We start from the raw sequence: 24421 nt of genomic DNA on the forward strand, positions 1-24421 counted from the left end.
ATGACGCAGAACTTTGAAACGAGGACACTACAAATCGAACATCTTTACAGAGAGGGACAAGATCTGAATCTCTTTGGACTTGTTTATAGAACTTTTGCAAGTCTGCCACATACAGTCTGTAGGTCTAATCATATCCTAGGCAGTACTGATGAAAGATGCATCACTACCAAGCAGGCCATATGATGCTAACTTGTGTGACAGAATGCGCTCATTATTATCAAATGTCCATTTACTTTACTTCAGTGTAGGCACACCTCATAATTTCTCTCTTCCTTTGTTTTCCAAGAGGACGAAGGTAAAAGAACAATTACAGTGTGGAAGAAAAGCTTATCACTACTGCATGACCATTATGAATTATGCAAAGCAGTGGGTCCTGAATTTTAAAGGAGTTGTAATCTATTGCAAAATTAATATCATCATTAATTGACATCAACTCAATAATAAATTGCATTTGAAAACAAAAATGAAATAAATAAAATCAATTCTAACGCTTTGTCATATACATGTATATGACCCTGGACCCACAGTATATCTTTATGTTTTACAAACAGTTATCAGGAGCACAGATATTTCATTTCACTGTGTCGTGCTCCTTCTTTTGTGTGTTTTCGTTTCCCAGCTCGTCCGAATCAAATTGGTCTCTGCACCTGCATTTCACAACCTTCCAAACAAGATTCTTGCCATCTTCCAAGTACTCTCAGGGAATAGAAAGTTAACTCCACGAACGGACGTGAATTCACAAATGCCTTCAAGTCTGCGTGTGCATAAAAAAAATCGAAGAGGAAAAACTGTCCATTGTCACTGTAATCCTGATGTAGCAACTCATGGAGAATCCTTTCCCTGGGTTCTATCTAAATGTCCAGCTTCCGGTCCAGCCTTAGATGACCATCTCGTCAAGGATCGTCGGCCGCTCCACCTGTCTACGCCGGAGACTGCGCCGTATGCCATCGGCACGACGGTATGGCTCGTTTTTCAGATCTGCCAATCGGGGGGAAACACAACAATGGAGATGAGAAGATGAGATAAACAAAAGAGGAATAAAATCTAAAGAATCCAACAGTCAAACAACTGAAACTGTCCATGTAAACTCTGCACAAAAAGTGACCCTTTCTGTTTCGCTGTAATTAATTATATTTACAGTATAAAGTCGATCCCCCCAAAAAAAATGTGCAAATTATCTAGTTAGAATTTGTTTTCTTTTACAAAAAATACACACTTTAATACATACAACATCTATACTTCTCCATACATGTTAATCTTATACAACATAGTATGTATAATTATGATATCAAGAGAGGATTATAGATATTCGTTCTCTTTCATATTGTGTATATTCATAGTCGACTTGACATACAAATCAAAATCCTACAATGAACTTTCATCACTGCTTTCAGCTCTTAGTATCTAACCAGGTTATCAGAAGGAGAAGTATAAAATGCATCTTTGCTCTAAAGAGTGAGAGAGAAAGAGAAAGAGATAGAGAAGAAGAGAACCGCTACAGGAGCAATCTAATGGTTCAGTCAGCCCCAGAGAGGGCGAGGCTCGAGGCCAGGATATACGAGCAAGCTGCATTCGGCCACCAGTATACAGGGAGCCTGTTAGAGCACTACACCACGGGCACTCTAGAAAATCTCGACAGAAAGTATTGACCGCGTCATGATCGATTAATCACAGTCAGAGACGAAAGAGAGAGGGATGGGGGAGAGAGAGAGAGCAGCTGTTTTGATATCAGAACAACAAATATTTGTTCTCTCACAGAAAAGTAAATTCAAGGCCAGATTAAAAACAGACATCTGGTTTTAAGGTCCATGCCAGTCTTCTTTCCTATAAAATACTGCACTTCACAACAAAACAGGGCTACCTACATGTACATAAATTATAGGTCTGCTCTAAAAACGGGTCATATAATCGAACCAATGGATTTCAAGTCTTTGCTGCTTTACTTCCCCCTCCCCTAACCAAACAGAGTAAACCATGATGACTTTGCTGTTGTTGTTTGCTTCGTATCCGGGCAATTACCCCCAGAGGGCAATTACCCCCCGCCTAAATACTGGTAAGTGGTAAGGTTAGAGTTAAGATTAGGGTTAGGGTTAGGGTTACGGTTAGGAGTTTGGGTTATAGTTAGGATTAGGTTCAGGATTAGGATTAGGATTAGGGCCAGTGGGAAGGGTCCGGGGTAATTGCCCAGGGGGTAATTGCCCTAGACCCTGTTTGCTTGTGTCTTCTGTCAACAAGCTCACACGATTTCCAGTATGGAAAAGAAAAGAAAACATCAAGAAATATCCTGGGAGGTATCTGCACAGAAAATCTACAAAGACAATACTCAGATTCAGATTCACGCAAAAATAATTGTTAAAACACTCTAAATCCCCTGATGATGCAAAGTTTTATTTCAAAATTATATCCATGAACGTGAAGAGGATGACGGAAGATCTGTGCACATGATGAAAAAAAGCAAACTAACAAACAAACCCAAACTACCATTTACATCCAGTTTTTAAAATGCAATCAGCAAAAATGACATTTGCTGTCACTGTTCATTCAGGGTCATATGCCCAAAAGAAATTACTTCTCTTTTATGCTTTAGTTATAAATTCCAATGGTGTCCAGCATTTGATCTAAAGTGAAGACTATTTGATAGCCTAGAATCCTTCAGTACTGTGAAATGAACTAAACTAAATACTGATATGTCTGTTAAAACGAAACAAGACCGCACTACGATGAAGTGATGGAAAAGCAGGGGCGGATCCAGGAATTCCGTAAAGAGGAGGCGCCTTTGCAAAATTAAAGTGGGGGGGGGGGGGGGGGCACGCACATGGACCCCCATTTTTTTATTTCTTTTGTTTTAACCAAAACTAAAGAGGGGTGCGCATGCCCTGTGCACCCCTCCCTGGATCCGCCACTGAAAAGCGTGGTGTATCCATGGAGCTGGTAGCTGAGTGTATCCCTTCTCAGTTTGAATAAGGTGTGTGTGTGTGTGTGATATGTTTGTTTGTTTGTTTGTTCTTATGTGTGTGTAAATAATTGTGGTTGTGTATTGGAAGGCGGAGGCTGGGGGGAGTTATGGAGAGAGTAAAGAGGGGGGAGGGCATATTTATTACGGCATGAGTGGCATGAAGCGTTTGGAATGTTTGAAGGTAAATGCTACGGGGAACCTAAAGTTGCTTCACACTGCTGATTGGAGAATGATGTTTATCTTTTGAGGCTTGTGATTATGGAGCATGAGGGTGTTCTACATGAAATTCTGCTCACTCTAGATCTTCAGGGGGTCACGGATGACAGAAACCAAGGTTGTTGTGGAGCAAGGGAAGAAAAGTATATACTAAATTTTGAAACGAATATATTACATCTTGTAGCTCATGATATCAACACAAAAACACAGAAATATATCATTTATTTCATTCCAAATGGGAACCAGGATGGGTCTATACAAAGTCTATGACAATCTTGAATCTTGAAGGTAATAGGATAAAAATTAATTGCAGTTTATTTCAACTATTTGCTCTGAATTTCAATTAATAAAACTTAAGTGGGGAGCTCCAGTATATTTTTCCAACCTTTAGAATATTTGGAAAGCAATGAGCAGAGCAATCATTTAACTTCAGTTTGCTTGCTTGCTTAATAAATCACTCTTGAAGGTGCTGGTAAACATTTCAAGAATTGTTGATTTTAGCTTGACAAATTGCTATTATTTCTTGATAAAACTGATAGTGTTTACACTCAAAATTTCATTTAAAAGAGACTCAGATATAATGATGACACCTAAATGCTCCTGAAAGTATGGAATTTTGTTTTTTCATTTCGATGAACATTGGAGGAACATCGCTACAGTGTGGTGCCATGAGAGAAAAGTAAAAGAAATGTGGCAAATATGAGACTTGTAAATTAGTAGGCCTCTGCCCAATGTAACTGCTGTAATATCAGTGAATTTCTACAGATGTCTAGAGCACGAGACAAAAAGAAATCAATAGTTCTTTGAATGTTGTTTAATGACAGGCTTGAAAAATGCAAAACTTGCATGAAGGAGGTTGAAATCCTCCGTTTCTGTCAGCCAGACTACTCTGCCAACGTGGGATTTGCAAGCATCGGCGGTGCGGAATTGCGACTTCCGCAGGCGTTCGTGACCGCGGCGACCCCTGCGTTAAGGGGTTTGCTGCCGTGAAAGATACATTTTGTAAAAAAAAAAATAATAATAATAAATAAATGAAATACAATCTGCAGGGGGAGTGGGGATGACGTGGTCCCAGTTTTCAGTTCCACAAACTGCACCCTAGTCTTTGCCATGAGAACATTCTTCAGACAGAGAGATTATGGAATTATTTTATTCAGACACAATCACGCAGTTCAAGGGTGGTGGCTCTAAATCTTCATGTGAGGAAAAAAAAATGTTTTAGACTTTAATGTCAATTGAAAATGAAATGTCTAGAGGTGGGATTTTGTGCCAAGTCAGACCTCATCAAATTTCACATTTCACCTCTTCAACTGCTTAAGCCCACAACTTAGAATGTTTCCAAACTAATCTATCATCATCCATCAGTACTGGTGGGAAAAAAAAATTTCCACTTGCTCTGGCAAGGGAAAGGAAAAGGGAGAACAATAGAGGTTGCACAAAATAGTACAGTGCAACTTATATTGATTTAGACGTTCACATAGCCTTGAACTCCCATAAATGTTGCCATGTTAACCTTTCATATCTTTTTGAGAAGCTCAAAGAATTTAAATTTTACAGGTTCTTGTTAGAAGTGACAATAAGACACCGCACAAATAAAGGAATTATTGTCTGATACTTCTTTCATATCAAATAATTTCTGTTTCTTTTTACAGCTTAACGGGGACAACTTGATACAATGGGAGGAGTTGACCTTTCATTTCACTTACTTAATTTCATATCACACCATATAATCCATCACAAGGACAAAATTCTGTTCGATACTTGGTATTGCCATCCTGCAAAACTATTTAGATATGCAATGTGCTACAAAATGACTGGCATTTTTACAAGCTTGTACTGCTGGACGGTGTATCTACTGGGGAAGGATTCTGCAGAATATGATGTTTACAATTCACTCTTCTTGTTCTTTTATTTTCCTTCCCTTTTTTTTTTGGGGGGGGGGGAGAGGAGGAAGGGGAGGAATTTTAGCAAACTTTGATGTCTACAACTTGCTCCTGTAATCTTTCTTTTTTCTTTTATCACGGCTGGCCTGTCATGTAATGGCTTGCCCTGCTTGGCAAGATTTTTGTAAAAAAAAAAAAAAAAAAAAAAAAATGGCAAGTGCAGCACAGCAAGCACATTGACACCTTTATGTAAAGCATAGTTAGGTTATGTACACTATTTCTACAGAGAAGACAGAGGTTTACTAAAAGAAAATATTGCCCATGGAAATATAGTGGTTAACAAAACTGCAGAATCAAGGAAAGATTTGAAGTATGATCATGATGCATAAAGACAGAGTGAGGAAGGTTCTGATGAGTTCAACATTGTGGTCATCTAGTTTCTAATGCCTCACGATGAAATACACATTGTAGATATTGACAATGCTGCCTTTTACTACTGGTCCTTTTAATACCTACGTACAAGTAGCACAAATGAAATCGTTACACCATATGCATGTGATGTGAAGAGTGAAAAATGAAAATTAGGGCATGGATTAGCGTATACTATTTGTTATGTTTCGAGTGAAAAGTGATTACTGACGTGAAATAGCTTACCGAGCTTGTCTTAAAGCTGATCAATAGAGCAAGCGGGATATCAAAATTCAGAATCAAAAAAGGAGGTGAAAACAGGGCGGGCGCAGGTTACCATGAACAGAAAAACAAAACAAAATAATAAGACATGCATAACGGTTAGCCCAAAAGAAATACAGACGGGTTAACATCACACTCATCAGACAGCAATTTTAAAGGGCAAAATTGCACTATCAGCAGTGATGCAGGAGACAGTGTATGAACCACGGCAACAATTTGGATCTCTCTCACTTTCAAATACTGCAAAGAACTCGACTAAAAAAAACAAACGAACATAAATTTCAGTTCCACATTTGATTAAAAAGCATCACAGCAATAGCATTTCAAAATCTCTACGTAGTGCGGGCATGTGATTGTCTTCGCAAATAATACATTTTCTCTTCCCAAGCCTCCTGTTTGAGTTAACGGCCTGAGGAAAGTTGCAAAGGAGGATCGGGATCTGGTAATGTGCCTCAAATTGTAGACTATGCAAGTCGTTGAGAAACGTTATAGGTCATGTGACCATACTTTGGAAGATTGCACGATGCACGTGGTGTTTGTATCCAAATCCAAAAACAAAAAAATCAAAGCAAAAACTTTTCCAAGTTCGAAGCCTCAAAATGATTCATTGTAATGTGCGACGTGCCATTAACGTGAACAGGTAATTGAAATTACCGATGATAGTGGAGTTTTTGCCCTTTAAATACCAATTTAAATACGGAAATTTCCATGAACTGGATTAGCAGAGTTATGTAATCACACATGTTTGCATATTCATGCATCCAAAATAGGCAGTTTGGGGCAATAATGAATTGCAGAGATAATATGTACATCAACCAGAACCCCACAGCTTGAATATAAAATGTTGGTAAAGTTTCGACACAGTGTTTTATTTTAAACAGACGAAACATTAACATATCAATATTTGGCACACGGAAAATAGTTCAAATGTTATAGAAGTCAGGGATTATTTTATAGACCATTATGGAGCACCATGAAAATTTGTAGGAAATCAATTTTTGACCCACAAAAAGAATTATATATCAACTTAACAAAAGAGACTACATCTACTATAAAACCAAAACCCAGGTTTTCTCTTTGTAGAAGAGATCAAATAAAATTTTGAAAGTATTCACTGTTATCAAAAAGACCACCTTAAAGAAGTATAAATCCCGACATGCCCCCTTTAGGTGGATTTACATTTTGAAACACATGCAATGAAATATGATTATCTCAAGTTGCCTGCATTTGCTCATGAATGAAAACATGCATGTATACACACAAAAATCTATATCATGAAAGAAATTTTGTCTTTTGTTAATGACAGATTGTGTATGGTACGAGGCAAAACGAACATCATGCAGTATTGTATTAAATACATGCAGACATGTACTTTGGATAATTAAAAAGATTTGGACAAAATAGCCATGTTCTTGGTATGTTTGTCTCATTTCTCTGCAGAGGTTAATAAAGCATTCATTGAAACTAGAAAGGGAATGCTACACACAGAGAAAAGCCTACATTTTGTATTTGTGGAGAGTATGTTGTAACGCAGAATAGTGGGAAGGCGCTATCTAATAATCAGCTGTTCTTACAGTGTACTAACAGGTAACTGCTCTAAACGTCACTGCATGCATTACTTGGCTCATTCATGTATTTTCTTTCTTTATGTGTGTGTTTGTGAGTGAGTATGTGTGTGTGTGTGTGCCTGTAGATATCTTTCTGGATTGTATTGATTCCAATGAAAACGCACTGAATACCTTTGATAATACTAAACAGCAGTTTCTGCATGCATACATGCATTTCATTTTACTATACATAATTTAAAAACCTCTTAATCATTCCTTGCATTCACTAAAAACTGCTCAAAACATGACTGTACTGTTCTACAAAGCATCACTGTATTCAACCAGAATAAGATACAACATGTAAGAACACTATAATGGATACACTTTATCATAATCTCTCTAAGAAAAAAATGTTGTGGGGGCTGGTGGGGAGGGGGTGGGGCATTTCATACCTTAATACTAATCTAAACACTGAGTACAGATGCCCTCTAGATGACTAGATAATTTGCATATTTGTGACCCACCACAACATAAGGATCCTAAAGTCGCTGACGGCTGAGCCGAGAAAATCGAGTTTGAAGTCAGATCATCAAAATTGGTCAAAATGATGGGATTTCTGTTTTTGGCATAATTTTGTAGTCTAATGTATCGTCTATCATCTGTCGAAATTCTGAAGCTAAATGCCCAAAGGAAAGGCAAGAAATTAGCTTTTTTCTGGGCCATGATTTTCTGACTTTCAACAGAACAAAAACATGTCCCGAGATTTGGATTTAGTGCCGCAGCTAGACTCTGCCCCTAGCAACGAGGGAGTGATCTTATTGGTCAGTGCGTGGCACCTGGTTACTGATTGGTTATGCGTAGACCGCTGGCGCTAAGTCTAAATGAACATCGTGGAGGTTGCAAAGAGCATACCTTCTATTGTCAAGAGGTGAAAATTGTCTTGCCTTCTCTTGATCATGATAGCGTCAGAAGGAAACTTTGAACTTTTTTCGAAATGCTGATTTCCTCAACCACTCGACATGCGCTAATAAAATCATTGAAATCTCCACAACCGAGTACTCTTAGGAGTCGCATTATAAATAAAATCAAAGTGGAAGTGTAAGGGAATAATGTCATGTCATTTTCAGAAAATTGTCCTTTCCCGACTTTTGGATCCTTTTGTTGCAGTGGTCACATTTATTTCAGCGGGACATTCAGGGAAATACATTGTACTACAGCACTGGTCCACTCTACGACCACTCTAAATGCCGGTTTTTTATCGCAGGCTATACGACCAAGGAAAACAGAGGTAAATATATACATGGTAGGGATTGGATTTTAATCATATTTTTGAGACCTGTTGCTTGCCCATTCGTCCAGATCCCGACGGCAATGAGTTAAAGAGCAAATAAACTGCATTTCTTATTTATCCTGCTGCTAACGTATATATGAAATCATATGATCACACTGAAATACTTGCCAGAATAGTCATCTCTTGTAAACAAATGCAGATTAAAAAAAACCCTAAATAATAATAGATACAATTTGTACATCCAGATGAAACATTTCTCGTCCGATAGCTTTCATTACCACACAGTTTACTGATATGCCAACATTGGTATGAATTATACAAGATTTTCCATGCTAGCACCCTTCCCCCCCCCCAAAAAAAAAAAAAAAAAAAAAAACTAAGAGGGAAGAATATAACACACCTGAACACCTGAATGGAATTCATCGACACAAAATATCATCTTAATTGATGATTACTTGATGAGCTACAAAATAACAGCTGTTAATGCAGAAAACCTTCTTTTCTTTTTTCCAATGTGCTCCTTCTAATGATGATCATAAAAATAAATGCCCTTTACTAAATTTGCAAATAAGTTTCCCTTTTCCAATTTTTCAAGCATTCAAAAACAAAAAGGAAATGAAGCATGCTTGTCCTGATATAAACTTAAATGCCAAACATTTGCTGCAAAATTTGATATTTGGGGGGTTTGTTTGCGGCGTGTGTGCATGTGTGCGCGCACCAGCACAAGAAGAATGATATGAACTGGCAAAACCTTCTGTTAATTCCTTTGATCACCAATGCACAAGATAATGTAAAATTAATTTATTGCAAATAGAAAAACATACACACATACACACACACACACACACATACACATACATTAAATAATTTTTTTTAAAAAGGTACTGTTAATTCCCTGATTTTTTCGTAGTTTCACTGGTAATGATTTTGCAGAACTTTGCTAACCGCTGAAAACATAAATGAACCCAAAAGTTAAAGTCCCTGCCCCCATGATGATAATGGAGAGCGATGAAGGCAAAAACAAAAAATACGCCCCCAAAATGATCGAAATAATGTATTTATATCAACCTTTCCCCACTGGGAGTGACAACAGCCATCACATTGAAACCAGCTATTTTTACGTAGAGAAAAGACAGGAAAGATTTTGTGGACAAGGAATAAAAAATATTAAAAAAAAAACTATACAAAAGAAATCATTTATACTGTATCAAGGACACTGCTTGATGTTCAATGATAGGGAACTTCTAAGAAATGCTTTCTCAATATATATTACACGTCTATTCCAACGATGTTCTCAACAACATGATATTTCATTCCATTTTGCTCCGTCTTATGCGGCAGAAATCATTGGAGCTATGTGTACTATTCCACAGTAAATTCCCATTGTGCTACTGTATAAAGATAGCAAAATGCAGAAGAGTTCTTGATAATGAAAATATCTGGGAATTCTTATTGATATAAGTCATTAATACATCATTTTGATCGACATTAAAGGGAAATGAAACCCAGATAAATTTGTGAATTGAGACGGGACAGATTAAGGATTCAAAACTTTTGAATACATGTAGATTGTCTGACTTTCCTCAAACTTCACTGATGCATTCCACTAATATTTCAATCTGCATTCACCGAACCCACACATCATTGGTTGAGAACCAGAAGGGCTTTATTGTAATTTTGGAGGGTATTGAGTTACTGGTATCATGTCGTAGAGCTCAATCTCTTCTACATTATGGCGTCAGATTTTAGATTATTTTCATTTTCAGTAAAATGTTACAAATTTAAACCAAGAGGGCACTATTTTTACCTTACATTTGGAACAATGCTTACATTTCTTCTCACTTTTGATATAAAATAAACTTTTTTTTCTATGAAAATTGATTGTTTTAGTTTTTATTTACCCTCAAATCTCAGAACACGAAAGTGCCTTTCTGCTTCTCAGCTGACGACAGTTGGGTTTCATCCCCCTTTAATGCTTTTCTTTCCAAGAGCTTTCTCTAACTTCATTGCTTGTTATTTGAACATACTTGTGCAAAAGAAAAAAAAAATATCATGCTTGCCTCATCATTCCCACAGGCTTTTGACAGATTTATTTTTACATGCATTTCACACATTTAGTACTGTAGGTGCAGGGGAAAACCTTTCATGTTATCACTGTAAATGTTGAGGTGTGTTGTGGTCAGTTTGTAAAGGCCACTTCCAGCTGCTTCAAATCAATGCTAAAAGTGTACATGCAGGATACCAAGTGAAGGAGATAACAGCAATAGATAGCTGAACTTCCATATTTTTCCACAAAAAATATTAGTGGCTCTTTGAATATATCATGAATGGAGGAGTAGAATATAAATATGAAATATCATACTTTTTCTCAATGGTTGGTTAATTGATAATATATATAAAAGGAGATACAATACATCAGTAAATACATATGTATGAATAGTTTATCTGTAAGTTTATATTCATATATATTCATATTCATATGTTCAGTGAGTAAACATTTGTTACACACAGTATACCATCACTGACCGTAATACCACAGTCTACAATATAAGTAATAGCTCCCTCTTAATAGTAAGTACATGAACATTAAAGCAAGGCATGCAAGCATTCGTGACTTTAGTTCGAAACCGGCACCTACCTGAGATGATGTTTTCGATTGCGCCATCGGAGACTTCCTTTGGTCCCTTCTCCTTGTTGGTGTACCGGCTTTCCAGCTCAGCTACGACTGCGGCCTAGAGCGGGGAAACAGACAGGAATATTTCCACATTTCATAGAAATACATTGTAGCTGAGATGACTCCAGCTGAGAAGAGTTTTAAAATGGGTTTGGGGGAAACTGCTTTAAAGAATGCTGCAAAAACATTGCCAATGTTGCAAAGTGCATGGATGAAGAAAAAAACAAGGAAATGTAGAAATTACGCGGTGCGTAATATATGTCCCCGCCGGAAGTAGCATTTTGTAGCAAAATGTACAATATAGGTAAAAAGATCAAGGTCAAAGGTCAAAGAAGTCAAAGGTCAAAATTCTGTGTAGAAGTTCTGAAGCCCTCACCTAGTGCCATCACATAAAGCAAACGGAATCGAAATCGGGTTAGAAATGGCGAAGGAGTAGCATTTTGTAGCAAAATGTACAATATAGGTCAAAAATCAAGGTCAAAGGTCAAAGAAGTCAAAGGTCAAAATTCTGTGTAGAAGTTTTGAAGCCCTCACCTAGTGCCACCACATAAAGCAAACGGAATCGAAATCGGGTTACAAGGAGTAGCATTTTGTAGCAAAATGTACAATATAGGTCAAAGGTCAAGGTCAAAGGTCACAACTGAAATTCTGTGTAGAAGTTTCAAAGCTCCCATGTAGTGCTATCATATAAAGCAAACAGAATCAAAATTGGCTCATAAATGACAGAGAAGTAGCAAATTGAAGATATTGATCACACACGGACGCACACACGGACGCACACACGGACGCACGGACACACACACGTACGGAGCCCGTTTCATAGTCCCCTGCTCGAACTCGTTCGGCGGGGACAAAAATGCAAAGTTACAAGCAAGAAAGTTATTAGAAATCCCCACTCTTGAGACTCGGCTGGAAATCGATTAACATTGAATTCTTCCCTCACATTAAGTTGTTTATCCTATTCTCTCCACTTTGTTTGTTTGTTTTTTTTTACTCTTAATGCTACATTATTCTAAGACTACAGCACATGATGAGTGCTTTTGGAAAACATTAGCATTTTTAAAGTCATGTATCTTCACAGGAGCATTTATGCTAGAAATGCTGTTATCAGCGCAAAGTTGTAGAGAATATTATAAGCTTTGCTGTGAGGTAACATGGGCGTCACCAGGGGGGGTGCGTTGGGTGCGAACGCACCCCCCTTCAGATCCTTAAAAAAAAAAAAAAAAAAAAAAAAATCAGTCTGCGAGCGACCTCAACGTCGGACGCTAAATAATTATTCTTTTCTACTTTTTTTAATATATTTTGCACCAGGGACACACACACACACACACACACACACACACACACACACACACACACACGCACAACTCGTTGGCAAAAACAATTCGCACCCCTGGTTCTGGCAGCACTGATTTTATACATATCTATTGGTATTCTACAGTGTTTACTATTTATCGACCGTACTGTACATCCGTACGATACGGAGCACTTATTCACGTTTGCATGTACGTGTGCTACTTACAAGTATGTAGGGTCTATGTACGTTACTTCTGACCAATCCATATTGCCAGCCCAAGAGCGAGCCTTAGCCTCATTAAAAAAAAAAAAAAAAAAAAAATGGAGGGGCAAGCATATTAATTGCCCCCCCCCCCGTAATTAATAATTCCCGAAATGAGAAGATTTTCTTGCTTTTGAAAGAAAACAAAAATGTTGCCCCCATGAAAATATTGGAAGGCAAGCGCACCATTTGCCCCACCCCACATAATCATAATTCCCGCGATGAAAAGATTTTCTTGCTTTTTTGTTAGAATTCAAGAAATCTGTCCAATTATTTCACCCAAAAGCAATGGCGTAACTACGGAGAGGGGGGGGGGGGGTGCGCCCCCTCCCAATCCGCTGGTTAAAAAAAAAGAAGGATTTCCCGAAATAGTAGTTCAAGTGTTAGTAAACTGCTTTTGAATGAAAGGGTGATCCAGAAATAAGATATCTTTCTATGATTTCTTTTAACCATAATTAAATAGGTACATGTATATAGTGTGAAACATTGTTCAAAAAGCCCGGACCCGACAAAAGATTGTGATTCCTGGTTGGCATTCTGCATATAAGCAGGATGTGCGCAGTGTACCCAAAGCGAAAAAATATACTTGTAGCTACAAACGGCAGTTTGGGGACTGTAAAATGTCAAAATTTTCAAGCTCGCTCGCTCTGTTCGCTCGCATTTAATCTTTATGCCATTCTTCTGATGTTGCTGCCAGTAATTGCCTGCAGTTGCGCCCGGTGCGCCCCCCCCCCTTTAATTTCCAAAGCGAAAAAATATGGATAAGAACGGCAGTTTTTGGACTGTAAAATGTAAAATTTTCAAGCTCGCTCTCTTCACTCACTCGCATTTAATCTTTATGCCATTCTTCTGATGTTGCTGCCAGTAATTGCCGGCAGTTGCGCCTGGTGCGCCCCCCCCCCCCTTTAATTTCCAAAGCGAAAAAATATAGCTACAAACGGCAGTTTGGGGACTGTAAAATGTCAAAATTTTCAAGCTCGCTCGCTCCGTTCGCTCGCATTTAATCTTTATGTCATTCTTCTGATGTTGCTGCCAGTAATTGCCGGCAGTTGCGCCCAGTGCGCCCCCCTTAATTTCCAAAGCGAAAATGGCTAAGAACGGCAGTTTTTGGACTGTAAAATGTAAAATGTTCAAGCTCGCTCTCTTCGCTCGCTCGCATTTAATCTTTATGCCATTCTTCTAATGTTGCTGCGAAAAAATATAGCTACAAACGGCAGTTTTTGGACTGTAAAATGCAAAATTTTCAAGCTCGCTCATTCCGCTCGCTCGAATGTAATCATTATGCTCTCTTGATATTGCTGCCAGTATTTGCCAGCAATTGCGCCCGATGCGCCCCCTTAAATTCTAAAGCGAAGAAATATAGCTACAAACGGCAGTTTGTTTGTTTTTTACTGTAAAATGTCAACATTTTCAAGCTCGCTCGCTCGCTCGCTCGCATTATTTTAATTGTTACGCAATTCTCCTGATGTTGCTGCCAGTAATTGCCGGGAGTTGCGCCCGGTGCGCCACCCCCCCCCCCCCCCCCGAAAAAATATGGCTCCAAATGGCAGTTTTTGGACTGTAAGATGTCAAAATTTTCAAGCTCGCTCTCTTCGCTCGCTCGCATTTAATTGTTATGCCATTCACCTGATGTTGCTGCCAGTAAAATTGCCAGCAGTTGCGCCCGGTGCGCCCCCCCCCCCCCCCTTAATTTCCAAAGCAAAAAAAAAAAAAAAAAATGTGGCTACAAATGGCAGTTTTTGGACTGTAAAATGTCAAAATTTTCAAGCTCGCTCGCTCGCTCGCTCGCATTTAATTGTTATGCAATTCTCCTGATGTTGCTGCCAGTAATTACCGACAGTTGCGCCCCGTTACGCCCCACCCCTCCTTTATTTCCAAAGCGAAGAAATATGGCTCCAAATGGCAGTTTTTGGACTGTAAAAATAATGTCAAAAATATTCAAGCTCGCTCTCTTCGCTCGCTCGCATTTAATTGCTATGCCATTCACCTGATGTTGCTGCCAGTAATTGCCAGCAGTTGCGCCCGGTGCGCCCCCCCTTAATTTCCAAAGCAAATAGATATGGCTACAAACGGCAGTTTTTGGACTGTAAAATGTCAACATTTTCAAGCTCGCTCGCTCGCTCGATCGCATTTAATTGTTATGCAATTCTCCTGATGTTGCTACCAGTAATTACCGGCAGTTGCGCCCGTTGCGCCCCCACGCCTCCTTTATTTCCAAAGCGAAAAAATATGGCTCCAAATGGCAGTTTTGGGACTGTAAAATGTCAAAATTTCCGAACTCGCTCTCTTTGCTCGCTCGCATTTAATTACTATGCAGTTCACCTGATGTTGCTGCCAGTAATTGCCAGCAGTTGCGCCCGGTGCGCCCCCCTTAATTTACAAAGCAAAAGAATATGGCTACAAACGGCAGTTTTTGGACTGTAAAATGTCAAAATTTTCAAGCTCGCTCGCTCCCCTCGCTCGCATGTAGTCGTTATGCCATTCTCCTGATATCGCTGCCAGTAATTTGTCGTTTCACACCGTCATTCCATAATCCATTTATAGGGGTATACAACCCCCTCCGGCACTTCCACACCCTCCCCCCACCCTTGCTCGCTCCTTCGCATACTAACCCCCCCCCCCCCCCCCAAGATGAAATCCTAGCTACGCCGGTGCCCTTTCCCCGCTTGGTTTCCCTAAAAAAACAGTAAAAGTCTGGGGATTGAGAGCTTCCTATATTCCAAATGTCTGTCAAAAAAATCTCGTAAACATTTAGTGTCAAAACGCACCCCCCTTGAAAAAAAGCTGGTGACGCCCCTGGGTAAGCTGTTAAGCTATGACTGTTATGAAGTGAGTACATCAAAGACATCATCCCTGCACAACAAGTCGGCCCACACGAAGACAATACGCAGCTTCTGTTCAAAAGCACTAATTGACCAACATGACTACCAATTCAAGTAGTTGCAGAGAGTGCATGCAAACAATAATGTAGATTTAGAGTAGTACTCCAAAGATAAATTCTTGTCGGTTTTGTTGTGGGCTTGTCTTTTTTTTGTGTGTGTGTGTGTGTGTGTGTGTGTGTGCTTTTTACCTGATTTTGCCTGTCTTTTCTTGTCTTCTGGGCAGCTGCAATGTTGGCTGCTGTATCCTTTTGTGCTTGCTGCAAATGGCAGAGGGAGAAAATGAGATGGGGGGGAAAAAAAAGATGAAAAATAATATAGATTCATGTTTAAAACTCTGAACTCTCCATAAGGCTCAAAATAGAAAGAAAACGCTTAGATAGTCTCTTAACTAGAGGATAATGTGTGAGAAAGTTTCTCTGCTTCTTCTTCACTTTGCACATCTCACTTTAATATAATTTTTCCAAGAATATAATATTTTTCCAAGAAGTTCTATGAATTACAGACGAATTGCACAATCCAAAATATGGACAAACTACATACAGTGCAAGACATGAACAATGCTGATAAATTACCCCTTTTCTCTGCACAGCGAACACATATCAGCATTATTATACATAAAAAAAACCAACAACAGGTATATATAGATTACAGGCTTACTATCTTCTACCCCCGACATGATGCATCAGTAATGCCTCTCTGACAATCTGTTCAGATATGAAATGATCGCTATTATAAAATGCAGCTGACATTTTTCACTTAATAAATGCATCAAAAATGAGTTTTAGCTTTCCTTAATGAGAAAACAGGATTTGCGAGAAACATTATGTCAAACAACGCAACTTCCCTTTCTCACAAATTTGATCCAAGTTTGCCCTGTTTATTTTCATTTTCAATACACACACAAGAAGATAGAAATGTTTGCTCTTATGAGAAGATAAACATGAATGGTCTTCTAAGAATTACATGACCTAGACCCCCACGCAAGAACATGCTGCACTTGATAGTGCAGACTGATTTCATTACCTGTATTTTTTCTCCTCTGTTCATTCTCGATTTCTGCTTTCTGTGGAAGTGAAAATGAGTACAAAAACATCAATGATTTCCTCCAACTCAAGGAAACATATAAGGACGTTGTGTATTGGGGGATGTGTGACTTACTTTAGGGCTGCTATCTTATGCAAAGCAAGCAAGCAAACAACAAACACAACTAAAACATGTTTTCTTTTTTTCTAGGTTGTACATGAGAAATTAAATCGATATCACTTCATTTTTCTGAGCAGCTACAAATCCATTCTTATCTTTTACAAGAATAACCACTGAAACTTTATCCTTTAATTGTGATACATATTCGACAAAATGGGTGGCATTCCTGCCTAAGATGACTTTCCTTTTTGGTGTTCACTTGTTACTTTCATATGCTTATTTATGCATTAACTTGTTGTTTTTTACTTTGAATTACCATTTGCAGGAGAAAATTTCTGTTCAGAAGACACACTTCCTAGACTGTAATATAACACACAAACAGTAGATTATCTTCCCATGTCTGATCAATTGTTGTTGTTGTTGTTGTTGTTGTTTTTCGAACAACAATTTTCTAGTCAGTCTCATAATCTGAAATCATTCTGCTATCATGTTACATGTAGTTTTGTTTCTTAAAGTTCATTTGAAATGACCACTCCCTGGTGGGAACTTGCTTGTCGTAGAGACATATCATCTCTAATATACCCATACATGTATTTTGTTTGTAACACAGAAACAGTCAATCTGATGAAGATTGGGGGGGGGGGGGGGGGTGGGGGAAGAAGGAGGGAAGAAAGGGGGAAGAGCGGGGAGGTTGGGTTCCTCTCCCATGATCAGGGGAGCGAGACTCACCTTGAAAGCGATGGAGAATCGGAGGAAGAGGGCAAAGAAGGCACTGGGGGGCAAGGTCTTGGGGTTCTCACCGAAGTATCCCACCACTTCGCTGAACGCATCCTGATGAACGAGAAAGAGAGTGAGGGAGAAAGGCAAGGCAAAACATACAATGCAGATAGAGTATGCAAGGATATGCCATCCCAGTCTTTTTCATACGTTTGACAAAAGTCTGATTTCTATCAAAAACATTTAACAGAGATTCTAGCAGAACATTACATAATATACAGTGTATGTACTTGATCAATGAATAAGTGCTTTACTTGATCTATATATTTTATAGTGCATGTATAATCTACAAACAAAGTAAACCTATGGAACTGAGCAAATCTATATCTCCATTCTCACTAGATCTCTTGTCTACAACAATGCTGTCTGGTGGAGAATTTGCCTCCTGAACAGGAGCATAAATCTAACAGCAGAACATCAAGGTGAAGAATTTTTAATCATAGATTACCTGACAGCTCTTGTAACTGTGCACACAAGCACACGTTCAAAACATAAGATTGACTGGTATTCACACCTTATCTTGTGACAATGGATTTTCTCCACAATGTGCTGCCTAAACTGGCCTGTTTTTATTGATTTGAACATTCAGGGAGATATCTAGGGAGATATGAAGCTACTGCATTTAGAATTTCTCAGAAATGGACAGTATTATTTATTTAACTGCAAAAGGTGGCTTAAAATTCATACCAGAGCCACTCTCTTTTTTTTTAACAGATTACTAATGTTTTGTCTCTCAATTCCTGTTTTCAGAGTTTGACAGTTTGGTTGGCTTATCAAACACAATCATAAAGTGAATACAAACATATTTCATATTTTCATATTTCTTATCAAGGAGGAGGATTTGGGGGGAGGAAGGACATGATTGAGATTTCTCACCTTTGCATGCTTGAGATCATTCTCTAGCTTCTTGACCTTCTCCTCGTTGTTGAGGAGAAAGTCGCGGAGGAAGTTGTTGTCGCTCTGCTGGGCGTACTCTCGCTTACAAAGCTGGATGCCGTGAGTCAGGGCCCCAATGTCAGCTATCAGATTCTCCAGTGAGACTGAGGAACAATCAACCAATTGATGACTCAATAGATAAATAGATAGGGAGATAGATAGGTAGATAGATAGAAAGATAGATAGATAGCTAGACAGATAGATAGACAGATAGATAGACAGATAGGTAGATAGATAGATAGATAGATAGATAGATAGATAGATAGATAGATAGATAGATAGACAGACAGATAGGTAGATGGATATATACAAAGATATGTAGGTAGGTATAGTACGTGTATGTAGTGTAGGTAGATAGACAGGTAGATAGGTAGATAAAATGTAGATAGATGTATATAGGGAATAGACGGATGGAGGTATAGGGGTGGCAGAATGTATGTCCCTATCTAATATTTCCAACTGTAGTAGGCTAAATTGCCATGCAACACTTGCTGTCATATCACTCAAGACAACAGCTATATTAATAAAGCAACAATGTGATGTCAACTTTCTGTGTCTTCTACAGATATTGTTTTCCATTCATACCCCAAAAACACGCTCACTCAAATGTTAACAAAGTTTAAGTCCACAAGAAAGACCATCATGACATTAACTTGTTGAGGATGAGCTAGTGTCGCTACAATATGCATTCCCATAGACACCTGCCCGAGTATACTCGGGGCTAATCTTCAACAGGTTAACCCTAAAGGGGCCGGGCTTTTTTGGCTATGCTCAGACCGGGGGGGGGGGGGGGGGGGGGGATGGTGCGATCGCGATTAAGTTTTGCATGCGTGAGACGTGCGTCATAATCTACAAGATTGTGTGTCATAAGATTTTTTGAAACAATCAATTTCTAATTTTAATTAATTGATTATGCAAATTAAGCTCAAGATGATATTTTAGCCTAATTAAAAGCATTGAGAGTCTAACTTTTGATCTGTAAATCTGTTTTAGCATATTCAACAATGGTACATCACAAAAACTTCCAAAACTCATTTCAATTCTTATGTATTTTATTGTTTTCAGAATTTCTTATGTATTTCTCTGTTTTTCAACTTTTGTTTTTTCTTTGTTTTTTCATTGGAAATTGTCACTGACCACTTTTCTACCATAATTAGCACAAAATTAATCAATGAAAGTGATTAATTGTAAAAATAATCAGGTTTTTATGACTTTCATGACAGAGCACTTTTTTCCATAGGAAATGTACACAAAATCACAAAATTGTGCCTGTTTTGGGGCGACATTCCGTTACAAAAATGGGCGTGGCTTCGCAAAAGTATGCACGGACGTTGCAAATTTGGTCTCAAAAGTTGCACCAGACTTGAACGAAGAAAGTCAAGAAGCCTCGCGACGAGGCCTTCTCGCATTACAGAATTATAGCGCGAAACATCGGGGGGGGGGGGGGCGGATTCCGCCCCCTGGCCCTTTATTAGGGCTAAAGGGATGGGGGAAGGGGTGATATATTCTCTATCTATGGATGGTTTGTTTCAAGACATCCGCATCAATTGGTGAAGAAATCACCCAAAGCGATGGACGAATCTACAAATTGAGCACAGTAAGGGCTATAAACCCAGCAGCAATGGGATACCATGGGGTGGGAAGGCTGTCCCGGCTCGGATATATTCGAGAATCCCCGTAACGAATTGTGTACAGTTTTATAACTGATCTCTATATAAAGTACACACACAGCCCAAGAATCTCAACTGGAGTGGACTGTCACCGATGAGCGTACCCTTCGATGTACAGCAATATTTGCCGACAGTTATTCGAATGTGCCCAATAGGGCAGCGAGTGAAGATCAATTCAATCACACCACCAATGTTTGCCCACACTACCTGGTCTTCAACAATTCTCAGGGTGACTAAGGATGTATGACAAATGTACATACCTGCTGACGCTTTCTCAATGTACTGAAGATCGTCATGGAACTGCGCAACATCGGGGAACTTGTTGCGGATGGTGTCCGCGATGTAGTGGAGCAGGGTGATCTTGCGATCCGCCGACTTGGTGTCCAGCAGCTGAAGGGGAAATGACACAAAGACATTCAGAAGACCGTTACCATGACAGCTAGCCTTGGAGAAGTGGCAGTAACAATTATTTTGAGTGTAGTCTGTATCACCATGACAGCTAGCCTTGGAGAAGTGGCAGTAACAATTATTTTGAGTGTAATCTGTATTATCATTTGGCAAGTAATGAGAATGGTAACATAAAATGTGTGTGTGCTATAATGGAAGAACATCAAGTTGATATTATTACACTTGCAATTAACTCATAGAGACAATCGACTCTGTCAAGGGTTTAGTCTCATAACAACTTTCCGTTCTGTTTCTGTTTTGCATCAATTTGTGTCATTTTGTGTTGTTTGTAGGTTTGTGTCATTTTGTTATTTTTGGTTTACCTGATTGTTTGTTCACATGGGTTGATTACAATGTGCCTCTGCCAAGGAGGCTATGATTTTGCCGTCATTAATTTGTCTGTCTGTTTGTTTGCAAAATTACTCGAAAACTTTTATGAACAAATCGAGATGACATTTCCACAAAAAAAAGTTGATAATGACACAAGGGAGAGATGACAAGAACTTGGCATTGATTTCCGGATCACTACCGTTCAGCATGCATGCTTCACAGGTGTCTGCACTCTGAGTGCTTTTCTAGATCAGAGTTGATCACGATCAAGTTCCTGTACTTACAGTGTCCAGAGTCTGGAGCTTGAAGCCGTAGGCTGCACCTCGTTTGGAGCTGTTGAGGTAGTTACCAAAGGCAAGGATGACCTTCGAGGGACAAAAGGACGAAAGAAAAAGAGTACGGAAGTGAAACTCAACACCTCTTACAGGAGCACATTAAATTGTGACTGGTTCAAGGCTATTACACATGCAAACCATGCACACAAAACCTCTGTTCTGTCTTTGATCATGTATGACAGGTCAAACAATGGAGGACTGAGGAGAGTTCATGTTTCGTATCATTTTTTTTTATAGACAAAGAGAATCAAAGCCAGTTACAAAACACATCATTTATATAACAAACATTTAATTATCAACACGCATTGATGCAAACCAGCGACGTACAAATATTTGACCAAAAACACCAAGGGATTATTGATGTGTATACATGGTAAAAAAAAAATAAATCAATAAAAATGAAGAATATACATTTGTGTATTTTGTAAAGAAGTTTGGCCTGCAAACACCATGATAGTTTGGCCTGCAAACACCATGATGTCACAAATGATGCAGTCAATGCAGTCATCTGACAAACAGAATTTTCTCTCTCTCTCTCTCAAAAAAAAAGAAAACACACACACACACAAAACAACTTGTGTGATAATTTCTTACCTCTAATAATTTCTTGATCTTCGATGAGTTCTTTATTGACAATGATGCAGATGTGATGGCATTTAATTGCTGTAAGGAGAACAAAGAGATGAACCATCCAGTGATCAATATACAATGGTGTATTTTCCCTCTTCTTCAGCATCACAGACAAAAATATGATAATTGATTTCATACTGTAAAAGTGGAAATTTTTCGCGGTGTTGAAATTTTTGCGCATTTCGCGCAACCCAAAACTAGCGCGAAAATAAAAGCATGCAAATATTTTTGCTTGCCATTATATGTTCCAGTAGTTGACGTCTTGATTCCATGGAATTAAAAACACGCGAAACTCTTCTTATCCCGCTAAGCGAATTAGTCGCGCGAAAATATCCACTTTTACAATAAGTGCCATACTTCTACTGACTTTTTCCTTTTTTGGGGGGGGGGTGGAGGGGGCAAGGGCTGGCACCCCCTCAATCTTACTATCAATCTTACTATCGCTATTACTATCACTATTACTATTACTATTACTATTACCATCACTATTATTATCACTAGTACTTTCACTATTACTATCACTATTACTCTTACTATCACTATTGCTATTACTATTACTATCACTATTACTATCACTATTACCATCACTATTACCATCACTATCACTATCACTATTATTATACTATTGCTATCACTATTACTGTCACTATTACCATTACTAATATGACTATTACTGTCATTATTAGGACAAGCACTATCATCATTTCACTTTGGGTCTGCCATCTTCAATTGTAAAGGTGGGTCTGATCCATGGATCTTCAGCAAAATAGACAAAGTGTCATAAAAACAATGAATGTTTTATAGCTATTATCATCATTGTCATCATTACCATTACATTATCATCATTATGAACGTCATACACTGTAATAATTGCTATCAATGATGCCATTATTAGCAATTATCCTTGATGAAGACTTACTGGAGTGAAGGAGGAGAGAGTGTCGGTGAAGTTGCCCATGAAGATCATGCAGCCCAGGCGCTGAGCCAGTCTGTCCATCTTACACAGCTGGGTGGAATTGGTGGACAAAAGAAAAAAAATAGACGATGAGTATCAAGAGGGACTGTATCATGGGGAGTTAAATTGCATGTGTATGTACTGAGAAGATTGGCCCGACTCAGAATTAAATCGCAAATCCCCTTTAATAATTCAGAAAATGCTCCCAAAAGAGGCTCTTGCAAGAGAGGCTGAATTCAGAGAAGACTGTCGAGCAGCAATGGACTTCTTTCAGTCAATCTCCTTGTCAGAAGGTAGGATTTGTACAGGGGACTGAAAATATGAATGCACTTGAAGCAGAGTTATAGAGCAATGTCCATGATGACATAATATAATGAGAAAATCATGAATTCAACATTTCCCATGATGTGTCTTTGCCAATCCATACAAGTGCCTTGAAAAAAAACCCTCTGCAATAAAGAAACATTCAATCCTATTGATAGGTACCACCGAACTTCAATGTTCTATACACTTGAAAAGGAGTAAAAGAGATGTTTGTGAGGGGATTTACTTTATGTACAATTATGCTAATTAACAGCTTCTGAAGTCATCACTCTAGTGCTGAGAGAACATCAAGGACAAAAACATCACAAGAACACATCATCGTCAGCGCTATCAGTTGAAGGGTTCCCCCTCCGCCATACCTGGATCATGAGTTGGTCCTCGTCCGTTAGTACGTTGATGGGCTTCTTGTCCTTTTCGTACTGCTTGAAGGCTTTCTTCTCGCCGTCCTTGGGAATGCATCTGTGCAGCTGCTCGACAGCATCGATTGGAAGAACTTTAAGGTTGGTCCTGGATGATTTCAGCCAAACGCACACACAAAAACAAGGAGAAAAATAAACAAGTTGATAAACCTCTCAGACAAACACACACAAATTGATTTTATCTTCGACCGAGCATGACAATCAGCAGAATACACTCTGACATTGTATTTCCGGAAGAGCAATTCAATGTATACTGTATACGCTATATATTTCGCGGGGGTTTTATTTTCGCGAATTTTGCGAGTCGGGAGCTATTCGCGAAATTAACAACACACGAAAATATCACCTTCCAAAATGAATCCCTTGCCTTGATGATACGAACATTTCAGTACTAGTATCACCATGTCATGGCTTACCGAACAGACCATACTGTTTACGTACATAATAGCATGTCCACGTCTACTTACGAATACTGTAGAGAGCCAATCCATTTTCGCAAGGGGACCACTCGTCAGAAATCTAGCGCGATGGACTTAACCAATTCAAAAATGTTGAATTCTAACTTACTAGTTTGCAGAGTTTGGTAAGTTTTTTTCATGCAGTGTATAACTATAGTATCATTCTTATTTGCTAGTAAGTTGAAATTCACACTTTCTTTGCCACTTCATACTTTCTCTGGTCCCCCAATCGTGAATTTAACCACTCGCGAAAATGTGTGACAGCGGCAATTCGCGAAAATTTATGTCCACGAAAATTAT

At 38.8% G+C, this 24421-nt stretch overlaps 1 protein-coding gene and 1 long non-coding RNA gene across 2 annotated transcripts in view; both read right to left on the reverse strand.

Moving 5' to 3' along the window:
- Positions 1–654: 654 nt before the first annotated feature.
- On the reverse strand, positions 655–15957 carry LOC139730159 (uncharacterized). The gene is made up of 3 exons (XR_011710910.1): positions 15886–15957; positions 11222–11315; positions 655–978 (listed from the first exon to the last, which is right to left on the reverse strand). It is a non-coding gene; the product is annotated as an uncharacterized lncRNA (long non-coding RNA).
- Positions 15958–16649: 692 nt separating this feature from the next.
- The window catches only part of LOC139730155 (formin-like protein 2), a 77495-nt gene continuing 69723 nt past the window's right edge, over positions 16650–24421 (reverse strand). The window contains exons 17-24 of the mRNA XM_071641055.1: positions 23604–23751; positions 22885–22971; positions 21930–21998; positions 21285–21365; positions 20484–20613; positions 18494–18657; positions 17570–17671; positions 16650–16760 (exon numbers count right to left, since the gene is read on the reverse strand). Coding sequence (XP_071497156.1) covers positions 16650–16760; positions 17570–17671; positions 18494–18657; positions 20484–20613; positions 21285–21365; positions 21930–21998; positions 22885–22971; positions 23604–23751 — 892 coding nt within the window. The remainder of the gene's footprint in view (positions 16761–17569; positions 17672–18493; positions 18658–20483; positions 20614–21284; positions 21366–21929; positions 21999–22884; positions 22972–23603; positions 23752–24421) is intronic.

This window comes from Diadema antillarum, unplaced genomic scaffold (assembly GCF_040938485.1).
Source record: "Diadema antillarum isolate AM-2024a unplaced genomic scaffold, OU_Dant_1.0 seq00000293_RagTag, whole genome shotgun sequence".
NCBI classification, from domain to species: Eukaryota; Metazoa; Echinodermata; class Echinoidea; order Diadematoida; family Diadematidae; genus Diadema; species Diadema antillarum.